The sequence below is a fragment of the Thalassophryne amazonica genome, chromosome 4, assembly GCF_902500255.1.
Source record: "Thalassophryne amazonica chromosome 4, fThaAma1.1, whole genome shotgun sequence".
Taxonomy (NCBI): domain Eukaryota; kingdom Metazoa; phylum Chordata; class Actinopteri; order Batrachoidiformes; family Batrachoididae; genus Thalassophryne; species Thalassophryne amazonica.
The window spans coordinates 37318974-37345834 of NC_047106.1; the positions used below are offsets into that span (position 1 = coordinate 37318974).

The following is a 26861-nucleotide window of genomic DNA, read 5'->3' on the forward strand; positions in this document are numbered from 1 at the left end:
CATAAAATAAAACAAAACAAAAAAACAAAATCAGGCTTCTGTATATTAAAAAGTTTCTAAAATGATGCTTTTCAAACTCCAAATGAAAATTAATCTGTACAGCAGGACATCAATGAAACAAAAATCAAAAAGCCAAAATAATGGGTTGCATAAGTAAAGGCACTCGAGGGAAAAACAAGTAAATCATCACTTTTACAGCCAGTGCTCTTCAGACATTAAAGTCAGGGGACATACACAGGAACATTTGCAAATCAGTGAATACGTCTTAGATTTCATTTACTTTAATGATTAAAAAATACAGACATTATGGTGCTGGATGGTGAATCTGTATGGCAGAATACCGAGTGACCCTGCACGTGAGGGAAACTATCAAGACACCCATGACAATTCTGAAGGTGTTATAGGATTCTTTGGCTATGATTAGGAAAATTGTGCATAGCGCAAGTTTATTTTGCACCACTACTCACAGTTGAGTAGAGAATTCTCATACAGCAGCTCCCATGTGCCGTTTGACAAAGTGTAGCTGAACATTCAAGTCTTAATCAAACACAGAGCATAGAACATTCTATAAAAATGGCCAACAACAGTTTAAGAATTTTTTTCAGTGTACATCAAGTCATTATTTCAGATTACTTGCATAATCAAGGCGTCATCTGCTGTGTCAGTAGATGTGGCTATTTCATTTCTAGTATGAACTACTGCGGAGATATACCGTCGCCCGCCAGATTAGAATAATGCTGTTTAATTGTGACCAACTCCCATGAGTTCAAAGTGCTATATTTGAAGTTGGGATGCACATCGTTTGAACACATAAATGGTAAATAGACTGCATTTATATAGCACTTTTCCATCTAAATCAGAAGCTCAAAGCGCTTTACAATGATGCCTCACATTCATCCATTCACACAGACACACTCACACCCTGATGTCAGGGTGCTGCCATGCAAGGTACTCACTACACACTAGGAGCAACTAGGGGATTAAGGACCATGCCCAAGGGCCCTTAGTGATTTTCCAGTCAGGCTGGGGTTTGAACCAAGGATCCTCTGGTCTCAAGCCAAACACTTAACCACTAGATCATCATTTCCCCTTCATGAAGATTTCCAGTAGCTTGTTGACCGCATTGTGCAAAAGGTTGTGATCCTTATATAACAATGTTTTACAGCATCCCATGTCTGATTTCCTAAAAAAAAAAAAAACAACAAAAAAAAAAAAAAAGGGGGGGGGTGCCCCCTGGTTATTTCTGTTCCAGTCCTCTATGAACCTGTGTAACTGGTGATGCAACAGAAAGATGTACAGTTTCACCAATCACAACCAGAGAAACCTACAAGACCTTCAGTGTTCTCATGGATATCTTGGTGGCTTCCCTCACATGTCTCCTTCTTACATAGTCACTCACCTTTTCAGAACTGCCTACTTCAGAAAGATTTACCATAAAGTACCACATGGAACAGTCCATCCAGAATTACTGATGTCCAACTACAGCCATATGACATTGTAGGTTGTTAGCGGTAACCACGTGAAGGGCACTGTGTCACAGGGGCACTGCTTCATCTGATGATTCAACCTTTCTGTACGACTGACTGACTCCCCAACACTGTTCTTGGCATCTGAAATAGAGTACACACCTACAGATCCGTCGTCAAAGCTCACAAACACACTCTGCTGCTCACATACAACTAGAGTCAAAGGATTCTTTGACAGAATCACACTTCCGAGTCTTTCCCCATCTGCCAGTCGAAGCACCGTCAGGACGGTTTTGGTGTGGAGGTGACAAGCACAGCCAGGCCACACACTGGAATGACGGGATATGTAGGCGGCGTAGTGTCCGGTTTTGTCTAAGCAGGATTTAGTGATGGGACCGTTGGTTCTAAACAAGCACAGCCTCCCCACAGACAGATCTAAGATGGTGATTGCGTCGTTATCAGTGGAAAGCAGCGCGTAACTCCCATCTGAGGACATCTGGAAGTCCAGCAGCTGGCAGCGAAACATGTAAGGCAACTGGAAGTGTCTGCACGCCGTCTCCTCCGCCACATTCCAAGTGTACACTGCGCCCGAGTCGGCCATCGCCACCACAAAATCTGGATGCCCTGAAAGCGGGTGGAAGGCGATGACGTTCTCCGAGTTTTCCGGACAAGAGAAACGCTTGTTGATAGAACCTGACCACAGACTGGCAGCCAGAAGGTCTCCATGGCAACAACCAAGAAGGAATGTACTCTCAGGTGACACCTGCGCATCAGATAGGTAAAGGTGAATGCTGCAAACGACATCACCGTGCACAAGCTTCCAAACACGAGTCAGCCCTCGTTCAGAAACACTTACGCCAAACTTATTGTTCGGGGTGAGCAGGATATCTGATGCTCTGCTGCCATGGATACGCAACAGGTTCTGCCCCGTTTCTGTCTGCCAGGTGTAAATATCTTCACCTGACAGTGTCACTAGGTGGATACTGTCCGGAGAAAGCCGTAGTTTTTCCACTGGACCGTCATGCAGGAAGCTGGCATGTGGAAGTCCCGTTTCTACACTCCAGCTCCACACAGTCTCTGACCCATCAGCGGTGTAGAACAACTCCCCTGTGAGTTCAACCACCACTTCTTTCACCCCTGACTTCATTTTCGGCAGTGTACCCGCGACGTGGATCATCTCGGAGTCCCACACTGTGAGGGATCCATTCTGAGTGACACATATCACATCGGTGGCTGTTTTTAGGAGCATCAGTGGCTGTGTGCTAGTTCCCGTCTCCAAGGAAGGAACACAGTTCCCACTGCTGACCCGCCACACCATGACAAGGGGGCATGTGTCCAGCAAGGCCAAAATGAGGTGGCCAACATGGGATAGGACAGCTTGGGTGAAGACAGTCCCCGGTGGAGCCAGGAACTGGTCCAACAGCTCCCACTCGCATGTATCCCACAATGCAACCTGTTTCGGTGCACAGACCAATAAAGTATGGATTTGATCAGCGTAGTCTGTACTGATGATTGTATTAGTATCCGTCACAGTCGGGCTTTGCTTTACGAGAGTGGGCAGCTGGTTTTCAGATGATACATCCCACAGTCTTAAGGTCCCCGTTTGGTCAACACTTGTCATTTCCTGTTTATTCTCACACAGGATTATTGCTATAATGGCACTATGGTTTGAGACTGAAGAGGTACCAATCAGACTGCTGGTGCTGGTGTCAAATTTGGACACTGTGCCGTCCTCCTGCCCACAGCAGATGTAAGCGCCATCAGAAGAGTAAACCAGGCAGGTCACAGAGCTCCCACACTCAAAGCTGCTCAACATCTGACTGCTGGAGGTATCGAACATGCTCACAAAGCGCTCCCCTCTCTGCCACAAACATAACGTTTGCTGATGCACAACAAAACCCTCTATGTTGCTTGTTGTGTCTTCTTCTGGATCCTCCTCTGTTTTTAAAGGGTCCTTTATCTCCAGAAGGATCTCCGGACCCATTACATCCCAGAAGAAAAGTTTGTTGGAGCGCGTGACGAACAGGACGAATCGTTCACTGGTTTTCACTCCCGCAAATTGCAGCTCATTCTGCTCACAGCTCAGTGACAGTTTGGCTAAACCACAACTGGGGCTTTTCCAAATCCATGCTGAACCATCATCCAGAACTTCAATGACAACACCACACTCTGTCCCAGCTGCATCTGTGACAAGGACATTTCTGGTGTTTGCATCACGTTGTAAACAATGAATGGGCGGCACATTTGAGGATGCGGGACAAAGCACCAATCCGATTCCTTTGCAACTCTTCCTCCTTTCCCATTGGATTTTTTTTACGTAGTCCTCGAGTGCTGGAAAGACCCCAAGGTAAGGCAGAAGTGCAGACTCCATCACTGTGGGCAGCTGCAGGGGGAAACTGTGCAGCAAACAGGTAGAAGACCTCAGTATGTTTGCCAGGAGGCCTCGCTCCTTTAAGAAGAATTTGGATGCGTTCTCCTCCCTCTGCAACAAAGCTACTAAATCCTCCAAGAGACCAGCTTGAACCATAGCCTGGTGAAGCTCCAATGACCTTATGAGGCTGTGCTCCAGCTCCTCCCACCTGTTACTCTCTTGCAAGTGATGGAGCAGTTCCATCTCCCTTCTACAGTTCAACTGGACAACCTCTTTGGAAGACGTGGAATCAAAGGTCCGCCTGGAAGACGGCCTATCCATATGCATTTCCACCTGAGCACCGCCACTGTTGGGGTCTGGTTTCTGGTCCAAGAAAAGTGTTCTTGCACCAAAATAGTCAGCCATCTGAGAATAAATCCCCCTCCCCACCTCACCAGTGAGTAAATACCTCTTGCCCACAACCAACTTGAAATGTCTACTCACCCAGAACAAAACCTGCGACCCGGCAACTGTCCTCCTAATGAGAAAGTTTCTTAAGTCCAGCAGAAGCCTCTCCACATCAACTTGAGGAACCCGAGTCTTGGAGTCTGGTTCCTCACCCCGACAAACATACTCAGCAAGCACATCATCATCAGCGGACAACAGATCTGCGAGCTCGCCCTCCGTGAGCCCATTCCTGGAGAGAGTAAGGTAGGAAACAGCGCGACCCAGCAGATGGGAATTATATTTCTGCTCCAGGTGGTCCAGTAGTGCAGATATGGATGAATGGACGCCATCAGGAAGAGATGCTGCTGTCACCTCTGAATCTGGTGAAAGAAGAGACAGAATGAGCAGAACGTATCACCATGAGTCTATAAATCTGGATGTTTGTTTACTTTAAAGATTATACCGGAGTGCAAGAGGGAGGTTTGTACGTGCAGCAGGCATGTGTAGAGCGGTAAAGAACAGGAGGTAAGAGCCTGGTTCACCAGCGCTTGTTGTCCCGATGTTATTCTTCTACCCGAAACGCTCAACAATGACGCCAACATCTTCCCGCGCTCTCTTCTGTCCACAGACCCCAGCTGTACACACTCATATCCCGTCCCACTGCACTGTGGGTAATGTAGTTTGATGGCTTGTAAGGCATGCATTCGGTTTGAGGAGATGGAGAGGATTAGTTTGACGCTCGGAGGGAGGGGCGAAGGGAGGGCACCAATGATTTGAAGACTGTGGTTGTTTTCAATCTGATCCAGGCCATTTAGAATCAGAACTAAAGGTTTCTTAGGAGACGGAAGGAGACAGAGGAGAGATGAGAGATGTTCTTTAAGATCAAACAGACTAATGTCAGGTTTAAAACAGGAGTTTGGGTTGAGCCAAAAGTCAAAGATGAGACGCTGATTTGAGAAAGAAAGTTGGCCTCTGGTCTTGGTTTCATAGTGAGGACTGAGATTAGATGGAGGGATACAGCTGGAATCAAAGTAGAAGGGGTTAAGGATGCAGCTGGGGTGATTCAGGTCAGGACTGATGCTGAGGTTGTGATCCTGCATAGAAAAGCAAGTGTGATAAGCTCCAGCTATTTGATAGCACAGGCTAGATAACAGGTGCTTAGGTGACGGGTCAACTGACAGATTGGAAAAGTAAGTGATCACAACAGGATCAGAGTCATCCATCCATGACTTCATCTGCAGACAGACAGAGAAAAAAACTGATTTAATGGACACATTTGTTCTATACAGTATGCAAAGCAGGACAAATGCATCATCTTTTTGTACTTCCAATTCTGGCCCTCATTTCTGGAAGGGCTCTGCACTCTTCTGGTGTCAGAATGAATCTCTAAATCTGGTGTCTCCACTACATAGAAACCTTTCAAATTACATGATTGCAAATAGTTAAGGATTAAGATTAGAATAAGTGTGAGGGTTTAATTTTTCAAAAATGCATAAAAGTTTTGAAATTTAGCCAATACTTCTGTTTCTGGACCACAGCTTTCTGCACTTCCAGAAGTCTTGTTCAGTAGCAGAATTTAGATATTGTCCCGGTCGAATAACCATTACTCATTGCATATGATCAATACTACTGTGCAACACTGTTGCAGCACTCAGACTGTGCACCTTATCCCTCCTTTCCTGTATCATTTGTTTTATATGTCTGCACTGTGAAGGAGTTTAAAATCTATTTTAAAAATGCTAAATGTCTAAGTTGCTGATAAGTGATGCAGAAACACCATCAAATGCATCAAAATTAGCGGGTATGTCATTATTTATTTATTTATTTCACAGTACTGCATATACAAGGTTTTTTTGTTCTACGTCAGTAAATGAGGTGCACAACAGTATCTTCACATGCACGTGTTTAGCAGCAGCTTGCCTGCTGACTGCAGCGTGCCAGCAGCACCGTCTTCCCCCTGCAAGGCCCTCCTGTCACCACTAGTGGGCAGTGTTTATCTTTATGCTGCACATAGGCCCTCACCTATCAATTACAGTTTTGGCAGAGAGGTTCATCATTTTACAACACATAAATAAAAGGTCAGTAAATAAACTTTATGTGCTTTTCAGCTGATTAAAAAAAAAAAACAGTGTACGATGAATGATGACGTGATAAATGTCCACTCAGCACCAAAAGTAGGAAAGACCTTCACTGACCTTTTGCTCCTCTGGTAGAATGACATCATAGAAGTGAGATAGGGTGGCGCACAGTTCCTCCTGCTCACACCGCTCTCTGGCCAAAGTGCAGCCGAGGCACGAGCCGCCACTGGCCACCACTGATCCTTCTGTTTCTGGGATGACAGAGCTGTCAATCAACCCCACAAGGTCAGTATACACCTGCTGGCCGAGCGACTGAGCATAGCAGCGCCTCCTGCCTGCAGTGTAACCACAGCGACGGTCACATACGGTGGTGGTGCTATAGACAGGAAGCTGGCAGGAGGCGATGAGGCCCGGCAGAAAGATGTCACACAGATCTGACATTAACTGTCCAGCAGTGAGAGCTGTGTTGTTGATGTGGTCAAAGGCAGTAATCTGAAAGTACAAACAGACTTAAAGGAGACCTGACTTTATTCTGTTTTATTTTGAGACTTTTTCAAACACTACATCCGAAATGAATAATTTTTGTGCTATTTCTGTTATACTACTAAAGAAAAAAAATTACGCAAACTAGAAACATTAAAGTTCATTAAAGATCATTGCAGGGGTGGTGGCCAAGTGGTTAATGCGCTTGGTTTCAGTTCAGAAGGCTCCGGGTTCAAATCCCACCCCTGCCACATTTGTCCATGTAATGTGGAGTTGCATCAGGAAGGGCATCCAGCGTAAAACCTGTGCCAATTCAACATGCAGATCCACCTTGGATTTGCTGTGGCGACCCCGAGTGCAAACAAGGGAGCAGCCGAAGGGACTTACTAGAAACATTAAAGTTCATAGCAACAAAAAAAAATGTCCATCACAATCTTAAAATGAGCAAACAGAGATTTTTGAGGTCCGTCAATCCGGATCTGGACCACTTCTAAAATTCACTGGAGTCTTCCGTGCCCTAATATCTATCTGTGGTGCAAATTTGGTGAGAATTTGACATAATCCTTCAAAACCTATATAAAGTCAAATCTTGATCCAGAATCCAGACCCGGATCCAGATCACCTCCAAAATTGAATGTAGTCTTATGTGGCCTAATATGTATCTGTGGTGAAAATTTCATCAAAATCCGTGCAGTAGTTTTGACATAATCCTACTAAGAGACAGACAAATAAATTAAATGCAGATGGTTTTATTATGTCCTTGACAGACATATAAAGATATTATAAATCATTTAAAGAAAATTACTGGTGAAAGAAAATTATTTAACTAAATAAAAACTAAGTTAAACCCAGAACTGTATCATTTTGCATTTCAGGTCAGATTAAAACTTTTCAACAATGTTTTGTGAAACTCATTACATTATTTTTTTGGACAATTCTGCTAACACTTATATGATCCATTGGGATTCATTAATAAAAATAAAGATAATAGAAGAAAATGCCACAAAACTTTAGAAGAGCATTTTCATGCTAATCTAAATGAGCGCTTTGCACTCAGTTAAAAAAAAAAAGCTAAATTAAATTTAACAACTTTATATGATGACTGAACATACAACCCCAATTCCAGTGAAGTTGGGACGTTGTGTAAAATGTAAATAAAAACAGAATACAATGATTTGCAAATCCTCTTCAACCTATATTCAATTGAATACACCACAAAGATATTTAATGTTCAAACTGATAAACTTTATTGTTTTTGTGCAAATATTTGCTCATTTTGAAATGGATGCCTGCAACACATTTCACAAAAAGCTGGGACAGTGGTATGTTTACCACTGTGTTACATCACCTTTCCTTCTAACAACACTCAATAAGCATTTAGGAACTGAGGACACTAATTGTTGAAGCTTTGTAGGTGGAATTCTTTCCCATTCTTGCTTGATGTACAACTAATGTGCCACACATTTTCAATGGGCGACAGGTCTGGACTGCAGGCAGGCCAGTCTAGTACCCGCACTCTTTTACTATGAAGCCACACTGTTGTAACATGTGCAGAATGTTGCTTGGCATTGTCTTGCTGAAATAAGCAGGGACGTCTCTGAAAAAGACGTTGCTTGGATGGCAGCATGTGCTGCTCTAAAACCTGGATGTACCTTTCAGCATTGATGGTGCCATCACAGATATGTAAGTTGCCCATGCCATGGGCACTAACACACCCCCATACCATCACAGATGCTGGCTTTTGAACTTTGCGCATATAACAAAGTTATATGGTCCTCTGGATTCTTTTGTCCAGAGGACACGATGTCCATGATTACAAAAACAATTTGAAATGTGGACTCATCAGACCACAGCACACTTTTCCACTTTGCGTCTGTCCATTTCAAATGAGCTCAGGCCCAGAGAAGGCGGCGGTGTTTCTGGATGTTGTTGATGTATGGCTTTCACTTTGCATGGTAGAGTTTTAACTTGCACTTGTAGATGTAGCGATGAACTGCGTTAACTGACAATGGTTTTCTGAAGTGTTCCTGAGCCCATGCGGTAAGTTCCTTTACACGCTGATGTTGGTTTTTAATGCAGTGCCGCCCGAAGGATCGAAGGTCACGGACATTCAATGTTGGTTTTCAGCCTTGCTGCTCATGTGTAGAAAGTTCTCCAGATTCTCTGAATCTTCTCATTATATTATGGACTGTAGATGATGGAATCCCTAAATTCCTTGCAACTGAACTTTGAGAAACATTGTTCTTAAACTGCTGGACTATTTTTCATGCAGTTGTTCACAAAGTGGTGATCCTTGCCCCATCTTTGCTTGTGAACGGCCGAGATTTTTTGGGATGCTCCTTTTATACCTAATCATGAGTGTCCTCAGTTCCCAAACGCTTATTGAGTGTTGTTAGAAGGAAAGGTGATCTAACACAGTGGTAAACATACCACTGTCCCAGTTTTTTTGAAACATGTTGCAGGCATCCATTTCAAATTGAGCAAATATTTGCACCAAAACAATAAAGTTTATCAGTTTGAACATTAAATATCTTGTCTTTGTGGTGTATTCAATTGAATATAGGTTGAAGATGATTTGCACATCATCGTATTCTGTTTTTATTTACATTTTACACAACGTCCCAACATCATTGGAATTGGGGTTGTACTCTGATTTGGGATATTTAGAGAGATGAAGAAATTTAAAAGGTGAACAAGGCAGCAATGTGGAGTTGTATCAGAAAGGGCAACTGGCATAAAACAAATCAACATGCGAATCCATTTCTGATCTGTTGTGGCATCCCCGAACAAAAACAAGGGAAGCTGAAAGAACCTTTTTGATTTTTCTTTTTTGTTGTTGTTTGTTCGCTTTCAGTTTTGTAAGCAGAGTAGATCAAAGTAGATGTAGCAAAAGCACAGGAAAATGACTACAGTGAGGTCGATATGAAGTTGTCAGTAATGAAGTGGAAAAGGACTTGTATCTATTGGACTCCGGCAGATGGACAGAGCTGGAAATATGCTGACAAGCGGTGAGAGTGTGTTGAGAAGGTGGAGAGAGTAATATGAGGGGCTGATGAATGAAGAAAATGAAACAGAGAGAAGTTGAGAAAATGCTGAGAGAGTGAATCAGGAAGTGTGACAAACTAGGAAGCAAGAGCAGGAAAAAGAGTATGAAGAGTGGAAAGGTGCCTGGTCTGGATACCAACACAGTCGAGGTATGGAGATGTTTAAGGTCAGTGGAGTTTTGAAACCAGATTGTTCAAGTAAAATCTGGGAAAGTGAGAGTTGTGCCTTAGCAGTGGACAAAAGTATACAAGTACCAATTTTTACTTTCATCACCAAAGGCAGAGCAGATCAAAGAACTGCAGGTCAAAGAAGAAAGGGACCTCAAAGAGAAGGTTAATGGATACGGTGGGGGAGAATGTGTAAGTGGTTCAGGTGACAGATGACGATGCGGAGGTGAGATGAAGATGGATGATCTGCTGTGGCCCCTATTGGGCACAACTATCAATCAATCAATCAATCAATCAATTTTTTTATATAGCGCCAAATCACAACAAACAGTTGCCCCAAGGCGCTTTATATTGTAAGGCAAGGCCATACAATAATTATGTAAAACCCCAACGGTCAAAACGACCCCCTGTGAGCAAGCACTTGGCTACAGTGGGAAGGAAAAACTCCCTTTTAACAGGAAGAAACCTCCAGCAGAACCAGGCTCAGGGAGGGGCAGTCTTCTGCTGGGACTGGTTGGGGCTGAGGGAGAGAACCAGGAAAAAGACATGCTGTGGAGGGGAGCAGAGATCGATCACTAATGATTAAATGCAGAGTGGTGCATACAGAGCAAAAAGAGAAAGAAACAGTGCATCATGGGAACCCCCCAGCAGTCTACGTCTATAGCAGCATAACTAAGGGATGGTTCAGGGTCACCTGATCCAGCCCTAACTATAAGCTTTAGCAAAAAAGAAAGTTTTAAGCCTAATCTTAAAAGTAGAGAGGGTGTCTGTCTCCCTGATCTGAATTTGGAGCTGGTTCCACAGGAGAGGAGCCTGAAAGCTGAAGGCTCTGCCTCCCATTCTACTCTTACAAACCCTAGGAACTACAAGTAAGCCTGCAGTCTGAGAGCGAAGCGCTCTATTGGGGTGATATGGTACTACGAGGTCCCTAAGATAAGATGGGACCTGATTATTCAAAACCTTATAAGTAAGAAGAAGAATTTTAAATTCTATTCTAGAATTAACAGGAAGCCAATGAAGAGAGGCCAATATGGGTGAGATATGCTCTCTCCTTCTAGTCCCCGTCAGTACTCTAGCTGCAGCATTTTGAATTAACTGAAGGGTTTTTAGGGAACTTTTAGGACAACCTGATAATAATGAATTACAATAGTCCAGCCTAGAGGAAATAAATGTATGAATTAGTTTTTCAGCATCACTCTGAGACAAGACCTTTCTGATTTTAGAGATATTGCGTAAATGCAAAAAAGCAGTCCTACATATTTGTTTAATATGCGCTTTGAATGACATATCCTGATCAAAAATGACTCCAAGATTTCTCACAGTATTACTAGAGGTCAGGGTAATGCCATCCAGAGTAAGGATCTGGTTAGACACCATGTTTCTAAGATTTGTGGGGCCAAGTACAATAACTTCAGTTTTATCTGAGTTTAAAAGCAGGAAATTAGAGGTCATCCATGTCTTTATGTCTGTAAGACAATCCTGCAGTTTAGCTAATTGGTGTGTGTCCTCTGGCTTCATGGATAGATAAAGCTGGGTATCATCTGCGTAACAATGAAAATTTAAGCAATGCCGTCTAATAATACTGCCTAAGGGAAGCATGTATAAAGTGAATAAAATTGGTCCTAGCACAGAACCATGTGGAACTCCATAATTAACTTTAGTCAGTGAAGAAGATTCCCCATTTACATGAACAAATTGTAATCTATTAGACAAATATGATTCAAACCACCGCAGCGCAGTGCCTTTAATACCTATGGCATGCTCTAATCTCTGTAATAAAATTTTATGGTCAACAGTATCAAAAGCAGCACTGAGGTCTAACAGAACAAGCACAGAGATGAGTCCACTGTCCGAGGCCATAAGAAGATCATTTGTAACCTTCACTAATGCTGTTTCTGTACTATGATGAATTCTAAAACCTGACTGAAACTCTTCAAATAGACCATTCCTCTGCAGATGATCAGTTAGCTGTTTTACAACTACCCTTTCAAGAATTTTTGAGAGAAAAGGAAGGTTGGAGATTGGCCTATAATTAGCTAAGATAGCTGGGTCAAGTGATGGCTTTTTAGAAGAAAAACTATAAGAATAAAAACATGTTCAGATATAATGAACAAGTCTTCTTGAATAATCAAACTTAAAAAAAAAGAACTGTTTTAATTTTAACAAAATAGATTTGTTTGTTAGTCCTGGTCCTGGCATGCAAACTTTAATTTATGTATTCATAAATTAAATATCGTTCATATATATTCAAAAATATTCACAAATATCTTTAATTTTGAATTATACTTGTACATCAATTCTTTAAAAATTATACAAATGCCTCATAATGTACGGTGTGATTTATGAACAGTGATCTCAGATGTATGTTACACTGACTCTAACCTCTGACAGATGATCCAGCTGCAGTCGCGAGGTCATCTTCTCTTTGTACCTTTCACTTGTTGGATTGATGACCTTGTGGACGTAAACCAGGCAGCGTCTGATGATGTCATTATGAGGGCGGTTCTGCAGAGCGAATCGCAGATCTGCATCAAGGGCTGGAAAAGAACACGATAGCAAACAATAAACAACAGCATTCGACACGTAGAGCAGGTAACTCAGTGGATAAGAGTGGAGCTCCTGATATGTAGACCTGGGTTTGATACCCAGTCACCGGCTCCAGCTTTGGCTGGTAAAGTAACCATGGGAAGGACCGACTCCCCTTCCAGGGAAGACGTAGACTCTTATTTGCTTCATGAGCTGTTCACCAACACTACGAGGCCTCAGGGTCGACTTAGCAGAACACTTCAGCTTACTGCAGGTGGAAACTTTGATGATGAAACTTTTGTTTTTGCTGTCTTGAGGCCAGACTACATATTAAACTTACTATCATATCTGAAATTGTTTGAATGCTTAAAATGAATTAAGCACAAAAGATTTATCTGTTAACTCAAAAATATATTTTAAAATCTGATTGAGAAATGTGCTTTTTAGTTTTGGCTGGTTCCAGTAAAGCTGCAGTGCCATCCTGTGCAGTCATGTTTTGTTTTTTTTGTTTTTTTTTTTTTGTTTTTTTTTTTTACAAAAAATAAAAATTTGGCCAATTTTATCTATAAATCAGCCACAACAGTAACTTCCAATGCACTTAATATATTTGTTATTATGTGATTTGTTTTTGTAGCACCTCAAGCTGAAATCCTTGATGGGTATATATATATATATATATATATATATATATATATATATATATATACAGTGAGGAAAATAAGTATTTGAACACCCTGCGATTTTGCAAGTTCTCCCATTTAGAAATCATGGAGGGGTCTGAAATTTTCATCTTAGGTGCATGTCCACTGTGAGAGACATAATCTAAAAAAAGAAATCCGGAAATCACAATGTATGATTTTTTAATAATTTATTTGTATGTTACTGCTGCAAATAAGTATTTGAACACCAGTGAAAATCAATGTTAATATTTGGTACAGTAGCCTTTGTTTTCAGTTACAGAGTTCAAACGTTTCCTGTAGTTTTTCCCCAGGTTTTCACACACTGCAGCACAGATTTTGGTCCACTCCTCCATATAGATCTTCTCTAGATCTTTCAGATTTGGAGTTTCAGCTCCCTCCAAAGATTTTCTATTGAGTTCAGGTCTGGAGACTCCAGGACCTTGAAATGCTTCTTATGGAGCCCCTCCTTAGTTGCCCTGGCTGTGTGTTTGGGGTCACTGTCATGCTGGAAGACCCAGCCATGACCCATCTTCAATGCTCTTACTGAGGGAAGGAGGTTGTTTGCCAAACTCTCACAATACAAGACCCCATCCAGCCTCCCTTCAATACGGTGCAGTTGTCCTGTGCCCTTTGCAGAAGAGCACCCCCAGAGTATGATGTTTCCACCCCCATGCTTCACGGTTGGGATGGTTTTCTTGGGGTTGTTCTCATCCTCTAAACATGGTAAGTGGAGTTGATTCCAAAAAGCTCTATTCTGGTCTCATCTGACCACATGACCTTCTCCCATGCCTCCTCTGGTTCATCCAGATCCAGAGAAACTGTGAAAACATTCCTTGCAAAAAGACACATAGGGTCAATGTCATGGCCTGCAAATAGTCCGGATCTTAATCCAATTGAAAATCTTTGGTGGAAGTTGAAGAAAATGGTCCATGACAAGGCTCCAACCTGCAAAGCTGATCTGGCAACAGCAATCAGAGAAAGTTGGAGCCAGATTGATGAAGAGTACTGTTTGTCACTCATTAAGTCCATGCCTCAGAGACTGCAAGCTGTTATAAAAGCCAGAGGTGTTGCAACAAAATACTAGTGATGTGTTGGAGCGTTCTTTTGTTTTTCATGATTCCATAATTTTTTCCTCAGAATTGAGTGATTCCATATTTTTTTTCCCTCTGCTTGGTCTAAAAAAGTAACCGTTACTGACTGTCACAATTTTTTTCCTGATTTCTTATAGTGTTTCTTAAAGCCAGAAAGTTGCCATTTGAAATGACTTTAGTTTTGTGTCATGTCTGTGATCTGCTTTTTTTCTACAAAATTAAGCAAATGAATGAACATCCTCCGAGGCCGGTGATTCCATAATTACTGCCAGGGGTTGTATATATATATATTACATCAAAGTACTTAAAAATAGGAATTAAATAATTTCATATAACAGCAGATTTGAGGGGGAAAAAAATGTATCCACTTTCCATATTCATAGAAACAATCATTTTTGTAGGTCAACAAAAATAAGAATAAGAATTTTATTCAGTAAAACTTGATGTGATCCTGTTTAATTCCTGGTGAAGACTGTATGTGGCCTCCAGCTGCCTCACATCAGTACAGCTCACCTGACGTGTGGTAGAAACGGGCTCTCTGTGGGTTCATAACGCCTCTGTCGACACACAGACTCACAGCGCTCTGAAACAGCACCACCAGCTGTTGATTTCTGTTCTTCATGTTTCTCTCCTCATCCTCCTGAATCTCTGACGACTAAATGAGAAAACAGTTACTAGAGGGGCACTCAGCAGATCACACTCATCATGTCAAGATGAAACAGGCACTTCAAACATATTAAACCAAACTTGAATGTATGATTTTCTTTCTTCTTCTTTTTTTTTTATAACAAAAATTGAGATCCCATGAGAAATTGTCAAAAATGCAGAAAAAGGTTGTAATTCTTCCAATTCTTCAACAGTTAAACGATCCACATCATCTAACTTTAAATAATTTGCAACAGATCCACAAAAACCCGCGTATGCTCATAAATAATATAATCCTGTACATGAATGCACTTTATTAAACTGAAATCCATCCATTATTTCATGGCAAATTGATAGAAAATTCAAAAATACTTATGCAAAACTGTATCTGCCTATAGATTTGGAGCTAAGCTCAAATTTAATGGGGTCTTTCTTGACCCATGCAAAAATGACATTATATTTCATCAATTAATCAATTAATTATTAATTATTGTAATTCATTTATCATTTATCATTATAAAAATTGCTCTATGATTTTAGAAAAATAAAAGTCAGTCACAACAATGAAACAAACCAAACCAAAAAAACAACAAACAAAAACAGCAATAATAAACAATATTTTGAACAGTTAAAAAAGTAAAAAAAAAAAAAACAACATACATCAACATGTACATAAGTGGTGTAATGAAAAAAAGTAATAGAAACAAAAAACGTTGTTTTTGATTTTAAGTGATAACGTCATTTTAAGTTATTCCGCAACTCATCTCAGTTATATGGCATAAAGATGCAAACTGAAGCAAACAATTACGTCAGAACCTGTTCTTCCAACACAGAGAATCTGTCAGCCTGTTAATGGATCCTATTTTCTGCACAAACCTGTTATATTATAAAACATTTCCAGTTGGGATGCTCAGACTGACCTGAGAACAGCTGTTATGTCTGTGCAGCAGCCTCAGGCAGTAGGAAGGAGGAACTGTGTTCTCGTCCCGAAGGTAAACCTTCTCCAGCTCCTGTGTGTGGAGGCTCGCCTGCTGACCCTCCTGAAGCAGCTGCTGGAACTCTGACACCTCCACCTGAGCTGGCAGGCTGCCTGTGCCGTACTGGTGACCAACTAGTGCCTGCAGCGCCACCATGTGAACACAAAAGGAACAAGAAGAATTGGCAAGGTCACAACTGTACAGCAGCTATGTATAAGAAGCTATTAAAAACAGGGATCTATAAACATTGGCATATGGGAGTCTCAAGTCTAGATTAAATGTATTTTGCTGTAATTTGTACTCTTTAAATATGACATTCAAAAACAGAGAAATCCCAGTTCATTCACTTTTGTTTTATTGTGTTTCAACAGCAGAGGGTGAAAATTAAAATGGAATATTTGAAATATTCATTTCAAAATAGCTGATCTCGTGTTGAGGCTCCATTTAGCACAGCTCCTGTCTGCTAATAGATACAGACTCCAGAAGAATGTATAAAACATGGGGGTTTCAAAGGCTTCTAACTGGCACTTATCTGTCAATATTAGTGAGCTTTTCAGGCTGCTGGCATTTGTGAAACACAGCTATTTCATGGCTGCTTGAAAGTTGTTTGATCACTGCTGCACTTATCAAAATGATCATTTTTCCCCAAAACATTGTTTGAATTTTTTTTTCTTTTTTCTTTTTTTTGAAACATGAAGACAATAGGACTGAAAAGTAGCAGTCTAAAAAAAACACAGACATGTGGCATCACATCAACCCAATTCACAAAAGATTATATAACAGATTATATAAGACAGTGTTTTAATAAAAAGGAGGAAACAAGCATGGAATCTACACATACACTAAGAAAATAAAACAAAACACAAACACATCAACTGTAAATGAAACCTGCATAACCAAAGCAGCACAGCTGGTCTTTTGAAACTCTCCAGTATGATGAAGAGGTTATTTAACGTGAGTAGTCAACAAAAGCACTAAGCTTGTTTCAAGAGGGGCCCACAGCACGTGCATCTACACCTCCCCAGCACACCCGTTCGAAGTGTCTTTTGGGAGTTTGGGTATGATCAGGAAACGAACCTGACGTCATAGTCCAACGTGCAAACCAAACCATTACGCCACCACCTCCCTGACTCTTAAAGTTTACATCATAACTTCTGTTCAGCTGTGCAGGCCCCATGTTTAAATAGCTCAGAGTACCCTCATAATTTAGAATAAGGCTTTATGCCACACCCACATCCCTTCCACCCAAAGAAAATCCAAGTTGCAGACTTGTCATCCACTGTAGATCCAAAAGCCCTGTCAGGACTACATGGATCCTCTTTTTTTGTTTTTGTTGTTACCAGTAAGAAAGGTCCTGCTGAGGTCTCTCTGCACTCTGTTATCAGCTGCTGTCTGCTGTATTCGTCTGGCCAACGAGCCGGATCGCTGGATTCATACGGGTCTACAAGCTGAAGACACACAACAATAATTTTGAAAAGTAAACGACGGGCTGAGTCATGTAACATGTTCTTTCTGATTACACATGCGACTGAATGCAGATCTGCTCCCCTGTGATTGAAGACAAACACTCGTGCACCTTTACTGACACACACAACAGAGACGCTCTACAGCTGCCTGACGTTTTCTGCCTGTCAAATTTAATTAGGCAAAGTTAATAAGTACGGAGTGTACTCTGACAACAGTCACCTCAGGGGAGGAAGGTTCAGAAGAAAAACTGATACAGACACACCATCAGTGAGGAAGGGAGGCCCAAATTAACACCCAGGAATGAATCACCTTTTCTTTCAAAGGTCGTGCAGAATGTCAAGATCGCAACTAATGAAGGATTATAAAAGAGAACCTCATCAGCATGGCCTGAAATGCTTCAAAACTGAAAGAGGTGGGAAGATTCAGTCTTTGTCCTGGTGATCAGCTGTAAACATGTGATGAGGTTCTCTTGCGTTTCATTCCTGGGCATTCCTAGATGTTTCTGTAATAGACTGTATAGTTGCTTGTGGTCCTATGACAAGTCTGAAGGTGTTACAGGGCTTCTGTGGTTGTGATTAGAGAAACTCACCAGTTACACAGCTTCATGGTGAAGTGGAAAAGAGGACTTTGGAAGATGAAAGTATAGGCTCCAGTCGCCTGTGTGCCTTCTTCAAACTGTAGCTGAATTTTTTCAGAAAAGCCATCTCTGGTTCACTTACCATGAAGCTGTATACAGTGGGGTAATAAAGTATTTAGTCAGTCCCTGATTGCGCAAGTTCTCCTACTTAGAAAAATGAGAGAGGTCTGTAATTTTCATCATAGGTACACTTCAGCTATGAGAGACAAAATGAGAAAAGAAAATCCAGGAAATCACATTGTAGGATTTTTAAAGAATTTATTTGTAAATTATGGTGGAAAATAAATATTTGGTCAATAACAAACAAGATTTCTGGCTCTCACAGACCTGTAACAACTTCTTTAAGAAGCTCTTCTGTCTTCCACCTGTTACCTGTATTAATGGGATGTGTTGGAACTCGTTATCTGTATAAAAGACACCTATCCACAGCCTCAAACAGTCAGACTCCAAACTTAACCATGGCCAAGACCAAAGAGCTGTCGAAGGACACCAGGAAGAAAATTGTAGATGTGCACAAGGCTGGGAAGAGTGAATCTACAATAGTCAAGCAGGTTGGTGTGAATAAATCAACTGTGGGAGCAATTGTAAGAAAATGGAAGACATACAAGACCATTGATAATCTCCCTTGATCTGGGGCTCCACGCAAGATGTCATCCTGTGAGGTCAAAATGATCATGAGAACGGTGAACAAAAATCCCAGAACTACACGGAGGGACCTGATGAAGGAGCTGCAGAGAGCTGGGACCAAAGTAACAAAGGCTACACACTACACACAGAGGGACTCAAATCCTGCAGTGCCAGGCATGTCCCCCTGCTTAAGCCAGTACATGTCCAGGCCCGTCTGAAGTTTGCCAGAGAGCATATGGATGATCCAGAAGAGGATTGGGAGAATATCATGTGGTCACATGAAACCAAAATAGAACTTTTTGGTAAAAACTCAACTTGTCGTGTTTGGAGGAAGAATACTGAGTTGCATTCCAAGAACACCATACCTACTGTGAAGCATGGGGGCGGAAACATCATGCTTTGGGGCTGGTTTTCTGAAAAGGGGACAGGACGACTGATCCGTGTTAAGGGATGAATGAACGTGGCCACGTATCATGAGATTTTAAGCCAAAACCTCCTTCCATCAGTGAGAGCATTGAAGATGCAACGTGGCTGGGTCTTCCAGCATGACCATTATCCTGACTAAATACTTTTTTACCCCACTGTAACTACTGAAGCAACACACAAAAGTTTCATTATGGAAGGTGTCTGCAGTCAAAGGCACAGAAGCCTACAATACCGTCAGTTGTCATAGGTGTGTTGGTGGCTTCCCTCACTTGTCTCCATTTTGCATGACTGTGTGACTCAGATTTGAGAAATGTCAACTACAGACATATTCTGTGCCATACTGTTTGGAAGACAACCCCAAATCAGAAAAAAGTATGGGATGATACAGAAAATGGAAAAAGCAGTGATTCTTACATCTACTTTGACTTCTATTTCCTTTGCAGCCGGTATGAGCCAAATATTTTTCATGTTTTGTGCAGTCAGTTTTACTTAATTTGTTAATATACACTTGTTTTTGCATTTAAGGCCTGAAACACATTCCAAAAAGTAGGAATGCTCAAGCATTTACAGCTTTGGAATTTGCCATTCCTTTTCACAACACTTAAAAGACATTTCAGCACTGATGATACCAAATGACGAAGCATTTCAGGCAATATTTTGTCCTGCTCCTCCTGCAAACAGGTCTTACGGCCCCTTCACACATAGTGCGAATTTGGTTGAACTGCGTATTAAGTGTGCATGAAGCAGGAATCATATGGAAACCGTTTAATTTCATAGCTGCTTCTAATGCCTCGTACACCTGTTGCTACAACTATTTGCGCACACCAGCGGCTGAAAGACAGAGTGCGCGCTGTGTGAGCCCATCGAACCCTCTCACGGCAGGTGTCGGCCAAATTCCAGGTGACACACACGAACATCGCTTGCATGGCACTTAGAAAATGTGTGGCCATTCGCACTCTTGACACGACAACAGTCTGCAGACAGGAGAATCGCTGTTGTACTCACAGTGAAATTTGTCTAACTGCTCAACGAAGTGGTGTGTGCGCTGAACTGACAGGAGGTGTGGCTATAACAGTGGTGGGCACAGTTCCAATAATCCGATAACAGATAATTATCAAAGATAATGTTTTTATTAGCGGATTATCTTTTTAGATAACTTTAAAAACCATTATCGGACTAATTATCTTCCGATACATTTTTGTCCGATAACTTTTAGACCGATAACTTAGGTGAACAGTGACAAACACTTTTAAAATCAGTTGAACACCTACCTGTCAAAAGTTTCCTAACAGATGCATAGTTCTACCCTCTGCAAACAGAAGAGAGCTGCTTTCAGAAGAAACCACTCTATCCTCTACAGACAAAAAAGAACTGGTCTCACAAAAAAAAATCTTTTCCTTTTACATCATACTGATACGCTGGCAATATCACCCAAATCATCCAGAGGCATACATTTTTAACTTATGGTTCAAATTTTAACCAAACTAATTTTGGACAAATTATTTAAAATTACTGTCATGTCTGATGTTTTATAAAGTGAAATTATCAGATATATGTTTTAGTTTTAAAGTAATGTGCTAATTTTAAGGTTTTAGTGAGCACATGCTGTGCCCAGCAGTGCATTATGGGTAGGATAGTCTAATCTCAGTATGTTCACGATAGGACAAATGCATTTCAGAAACTCTGTTCAGGCTCCACAAACAACAGCATTAAACTCTAGTGCCTAAAACTCTTGTGAATATATTCTCTGGGTTTATAGACGTTGTTGTATTTGCGTTTGTTAAATTCTGCGCATCTTAAATGTAGCAGACATGGATTATCTGGAATTTTGTTTTTGCAAGTTTTTCAGGCCTCTACTGCCATCTACTGGCCAGTAGTGTTCATGGCAGTATTCGCCCTAAGTACTAAGCGTCTGGGCACCAGTAGATGGCAGTGTTCTATTTATTTTGACCCCGGTTATATCAGATGGTTGTTAAATCAACTTTTTGGCTTTGCAAATGGCTTTTTTTACAAATTAAGTTTAAAAACAAAACAAAACAACAACAAAAAAATAACATTACAAGACAGCTCTGCGGTGTTTGCACAGGTACAGTGCGAGCGGTTGGATGCTTGTAGCTCTTCAGCAGCAGGATACCCTCACGACGGCAGAATAATATCAAACAGGTTTGATTTTCATTCGACCATACGACTGGTGATCAGGAGGTGGTCGTGAGATGTTAAACGCAGCTTGTTACTCCATGTACACTACACAATGTAGGACACGCGATTAACCTGAAACTCGGTCCAAAAAATTCTCACACGAATGAAAAATCATCTGAAAAAGGGCCAAAACTCGCACAGGAAACAGTTATTTATTTCTGTATGTATTTAATTTTCATTGTTACATGGTTTTATCTTTTCTGTTGTGTTTTGTATTCATTAGGTTCTTTTTGTCTCTTTCTCTAAAACTGTATTGTAATATTATTAGTCTATTATTATTGACTATTATTGTCTATTATGTAGACTATTATTGTTGTTGCTATAATATATGAATAAAAATAAATTAAAAAAATTACAATTTGACTCTTTTACGACAACGAACGCTGAGCCATTAATTATACAGAAAACAAATCAACACAAACGTGCTGATGTGAACAGCTTAATGCTAACTTTTACATTGAAAACGCCATAGACATGCTAATGCGTTAGCGTCGGTCCCGTTATAACAGGTCGGTTTAACATAAAAATATTAAATATTACTCACAGACATATGCTCTTCAGGGTTTTAGTGGGAAAAAATTAGGATAAAGCGAAATAAAATCCATGAATCGTAGATCGAAGCACTGCTTTGATCTACGAATCACTGCTTCGATTGGTTCGAGGTTTAAAGCAAAGCCACACTGCAGAAAACTTGATTACAGACCCGCTGCAGGTCTATAATCAATGTAGAGAAATTATCATTTTCCTGACAAACACCCCCCAAGTGTGCAACTGCAAAAAAGCCTACCAGACATGCCTCATGACAAATCGGCAGTCACTAGTAATCAGTGGTGTCTGTGGGTGAAAACACGACTTTTTTCGTGTGTGGTTTTTTTTGTTTTTTGTAACGAGTAATGGCATGGCGCATAGAAAATGTATCGGAGTCGAAGTATGCAATTAAGGTCGGAAATGTAGTGAAGTAAAAGTGAAAGTAAGCTGAATTTAAAAAACTCAAATAAAGTAGAGTCTCCCAAAACGTACTTAAGTACAGTAGTGAAGTATTTTTACTTTGTTACTATACAACACTGCGTACAGGCGTACTGCATGCAAAGGAAGCAGCGCAGACTCAAAACGATTGTTGTTTTGCTGCATGCAGTAGCTGCTACGCAATTACATAAAATGGCTCCTCGCAAATGTTTTCACTTGGCAGCATTCAAGCTAAAAGTTGTGAAAGAGGCAGAAGGGGAAGCACCATGCTACTTGGATTTTCCTAGTCCATATGAAACGCGTCCGGGAGTGGTGTAGAAACAAGGATATACTTGTAACCCTAGCCAAAACAGCAAAATGGCTGTCTGGTGGGTGGGTGGGGGAACAACGGCAGGCACTGGTGTGATGGGGTCTGAAATACGAGGCACTGCGGCTGCATGGGCAACATGGAAACCAGAACAGATTTGATGAGATTTCGTGGCAATGAGGTAGGACTATTTAATTTTCATTTTATTCTGTTCTCTCAGGAATTCACAATTTCACTACATGCAATGTGGCGACAAAAAAAATCAAGGGGGGAGGGGGCTTTTATTAGTGAGGGAGCATTTATTAGAGTAAATACGGTATGTTTGCCCCCTTGCGTTGTATGAACTGTGATTCCTCTGGATTCCTTGAAACATTTAATATTATTCAATGTAAAATGAGAAATACGCAAATCCCTTCCAATCTTTCTTTGATAAAAATGGTTTTGAAACATTTCAACAATTTTCTCACACATTTGTTGATGAACTGAAAACCATCAAATCATTTTGTTGCTGTTCATTAACTTTACATTTTATAGGAATTCTGATTATACAAAATTAATTCAGTTGAATTTAATTTTGTAAATATTTTTGTATGTGTTTAAAAATCAGAGGTGCTCATGTAGCTGACCATATTCTAACATATTTCCTATAAAGCGAAAGCCTGACAAAAGAAAATGATGCAGTTGTTCTCACCCTGACGTCCAGACCTTGTTTGTGTCTGCAGAACTCTCTCAGTCTCGGGAACACGTCCTCTTGTAGAACTCGGTGCTCGACTGCACTGTCTATCCAACATCAACCACACAGTGGCTCAAAACAGCAAAAATACATGTGACACATTTTTAAAATGTGTGTGAATGCAGCGGACACACAGACGTCAGTGAACCTTGTACGTACCCTCTGGATTGGAGCACAGGTAGAGTTTCACACAGGATGCACTGCAGCTGGAACGTGACGGCGACCGATCCATTTCCTTCTACAGACTAATCAATGCAAAAAAAAGTAGCAGAAAATGTTTGTCAATGGCCTCATGGGGCCACGAGTAATGAGTGTGAGTACATGTTAAAAGCACAGACGTGTTGTTTAAAGCCTGTTTCTCTGTGCTCGCATTTCAGATTTTCCTGCACCACTCAGGAAACTCTGTCCTCTGGTGTTTGCTGTGTTGTCACAATCACACCCATTTCCACACACATGAAAAAACTGTTGTGCCCTCCTCCAATAGGTCTATAAATATTTGGACAGTGTTGCACTCCCCTGTGATTTGACCTATGTGCACCCTCACATGATATAATAAAAATCTCTGGAGTAGGCAGTTCTCAAAAAACATGCAAGAAGGAGATGAGTGAGGAAAGCCACCAAGACACCCACTGCAACTGGAGTTAATGGCTTCTGTGGCTGTGAATACAGAAACTTTGCATACATTCTGTGGCACAGATAAGGATTTTCTTTAAAAAGAGAGGTAAAATTTCAGATTCAGTTTGCCAGAAGGCACGTGGAAGAGCTGAGCCTGGATTTAATGCTTTCTTGTTTGAAAATTCTTCTCTGTTCCACTCCTTTTGGAACCTGTCTGGTGATGCAGCAGACAAAAGCTGCATTATGCAGTTTCTCCAGTCACATCCATAGAAGCCTATGACTGTTTCAGCATTGTCATGGTGTCTTGATGGCTTCCCTCACAAGTGTCATTCTTGCAGGGTTACTCAATTTTTCAGAACTGCCAGTCAGTACTGCTTGCATTTCTTCATGATTGATGTAAAGCAAGTTGAAGATATACTCCGTAACAATTAAACATTCAAATTCTTGTCTAAAAAAACTGAAAAAGTAGTGATCTAGTCATGACCTTAAAAATGCAGACAGATGAGAATTTTTATTTTTTTTATCACTCTCAAAATATTTATGGACCAGCTTGTAACTACATGCATACATGCACCAAAAATATGACACAAGTGCTTGCATTATTTTTTTTATTAATTAACATTTGTACACAATAAATACAAACTTTGTTTTTGTTCAACCAATAATAATAATAATAATAATAATAATATGCGGAAAGACTTTTGCACCGGTTCTCATTATTCTCACCGTGGCAACAGTTTGAGTTCTTTCACTGCATCTTTAATACCAGCAGCTGTGCAACTGCTCCGAAACAAGGAGTGAAAATGCTTCAATCATATAATACATAAAAACAAAAATCTGGTTCCAAATCATTCAACACTGCGCTGGAATACGAGGCCTGTTAAAAGGGAAGCTGGAAATGGCAAAAAAAAGGTAACTTTCATATTTGACAGATTGGCTTTGTGGCGGGAAATGGTGTAGGACATTTCTGTAAACAATAAACTTCAAAACAAGTTTGAAAAGCATTAAAAATAAGATCTCAGAGAGATCAAAGAGAGGCTGCTGACCACAGGGTCACAAGTCGATGCTCTTTCCTGTAGCAGCAGAAGATGTCTGGATGGAGAATTTAACTTCAGCATGTGTCAACTCTGTTAGGCATCGCAGAGTTGCTGCTACACATCACAGGATGATGTTGATGATTACAGAGCTGCTGTGGAAAAAAGTTTTTCCTTTCAGAGATTTGCTCAGTTTGACATAAGTCACCTCCTCTATGCAACTCTGTTTCTACTGTATTCCAATTACATACCACATATGATGCATTAAAAATAATATGGTGCAGTTAGGGGTGCATCAAGCTGATATCTCACATAGGCATGAGTTGGCCAAAATTACTGGATTATCTGAGTCATGTTGAGGGTTCTGTATGTTTGTCTTTATGGTAGTAGAATATTTGTTTCACAATTTGAGGTAATGTTTTGTTAGAAGGCCAAATTAGCGAATGGTAGTGGATAGTGAAGGTTCCAGTATCGGTAAGGTATCGGACATGAAAAAAGTGGTGTCATGCCATCCCTAGTTTCAGCAGTTAGCGTAAGAACATACTACTGATACACTGCACTGTTTTCTCCTATCAGGAAACGATATAAGACTCGAAAAATATTAAGAACATTGTTTTCCCACTCTGATTTTACGTCTCAATTTTTACGTTCTTGGTACTCTTGTCGCCATTCACAATTTTTTTTTTTTTACACCCCATACTGACTTGTTTGTGCTTTTTAAATCACTTTTCCAGTGTGAACGTCAGTATGAAGTATGACACTGGGAAACAGTTTGATGCAGACCAAGAATCAAACAGGAAAAACAATTGCAACAAATCACCCTGAAACATAAATATTCAGGATGCTCCAGACTAAAACACACATTTTCTGCAAGTCTGCATTCAAACATCTTATTGTAATCACTTTTTTGTCTATATAAGTTAGGAAAAAGACCAAATTATGTACACAATTATCTCTCCATCTCTTTAGAAGAATGGAGATTTAAAAATAAAACACATCAATCAGTCACACTTAAAAAAAAAAAGGAGCCAGCATAGCAGCAGAATAAGCACAGTAACAGTGACTGTAAATAAAAATGGACAGTTGGACACTTTTTGAGAAGTAAAGCCAAAATGTCTTTATCGCACCCTAGTGGCTGGCTGCAGTAAAAGGTTGTCTCACCTGGTTCACACTCAACGATCCCTCAACTTTTTATTTATTTATTTACTTTTTTTTTTTTTTTTTTTACATTTTTCTCACTACCAAAGCTTTTGGTCAAATGTGAGGGAAAAACTGTGTTAATTGATAATATTTTAATATGACTAGAGTTGTAAAAAGGAGACATTTTCTTTTTAAGGTTAATTAAATGGGCTTGCATAATACATTAGTAACAGTTGGCCAGACACACCACACTAAAAAAGAAGGAACTGCTTCATTTGGCAGCACTCATGCGAATTAGGTTCATCCAAATTATGTTAACAAGGTGCCATAAATATCACCTGTTAAGTTAATTTGGATCAATGTAATTAATTTGAGTGTTACCAGTTGAAACTCTTCATTATGTTCCAGCAATTCTCTTTGCTCAGTGCAGATCAGATCTTGTAGTGTGCACTGGTTCCATGTTGTTGTCATGTCCGCCACATTATGGAACGATGGAAACCACCCAGGCAGAAAACTGGTCCATCCCACCCCTCGAAAGTGTTGCAAGCAGGTGAAACGTGGGCATGTTCAGTGTGAACGGGGGCACGGTGTCCATTTTTATTTACAGTCTATGTTCTAAATTAAACTACATTGACTTTAGGGTCCTATTCTGATGCTATGGAAAGGTATGGTCTCAAGGGGGCGCAATGCAACTTACATGTAAAGTAAATAGAAATAAAAGTGCTACAGTACAATGCCCTTCAGGCAAAGAGGTT

At 40.6% G+C, this 26861-nt stretch overlaps 1 protein-coding gene across 1 annotated transcript; it reads right to left on the bottom strand.

Moving 5' to 3' along the window:
• Positions 1-1269: 1269 nt before the first annotated feature.
• On the bottom strand, positions 1270-26577 carry LOC117508898 (NACHT and WD repeat domain-containing protein 2-like). The gene is made up of 11 exons (XM_034168740.1): positions 26488-26577; positions 23477-23555; positions 23276-23364; positions 17296-17403; positions 15899-16096; positions 14847-14973; positions 12419-12573; positions 6459-6833; positions 6184-6285; positions 4727-5498; positions 1270-4643 (listed from the first exon to the last, which is right to left on the bottom strand). The coding sequence occupies exons 1-11, from the start codon at positions 26575-26577 to the stop codon at positions 1480-1482; spliced, it is 5259 nt and encodes a 1752-aa protein (XP_034024631.1). The 3' UTR covers positions 1270-1479.
• Between the last annotated feature and the right edge of the window lie 284 nt (positions 26578-26861).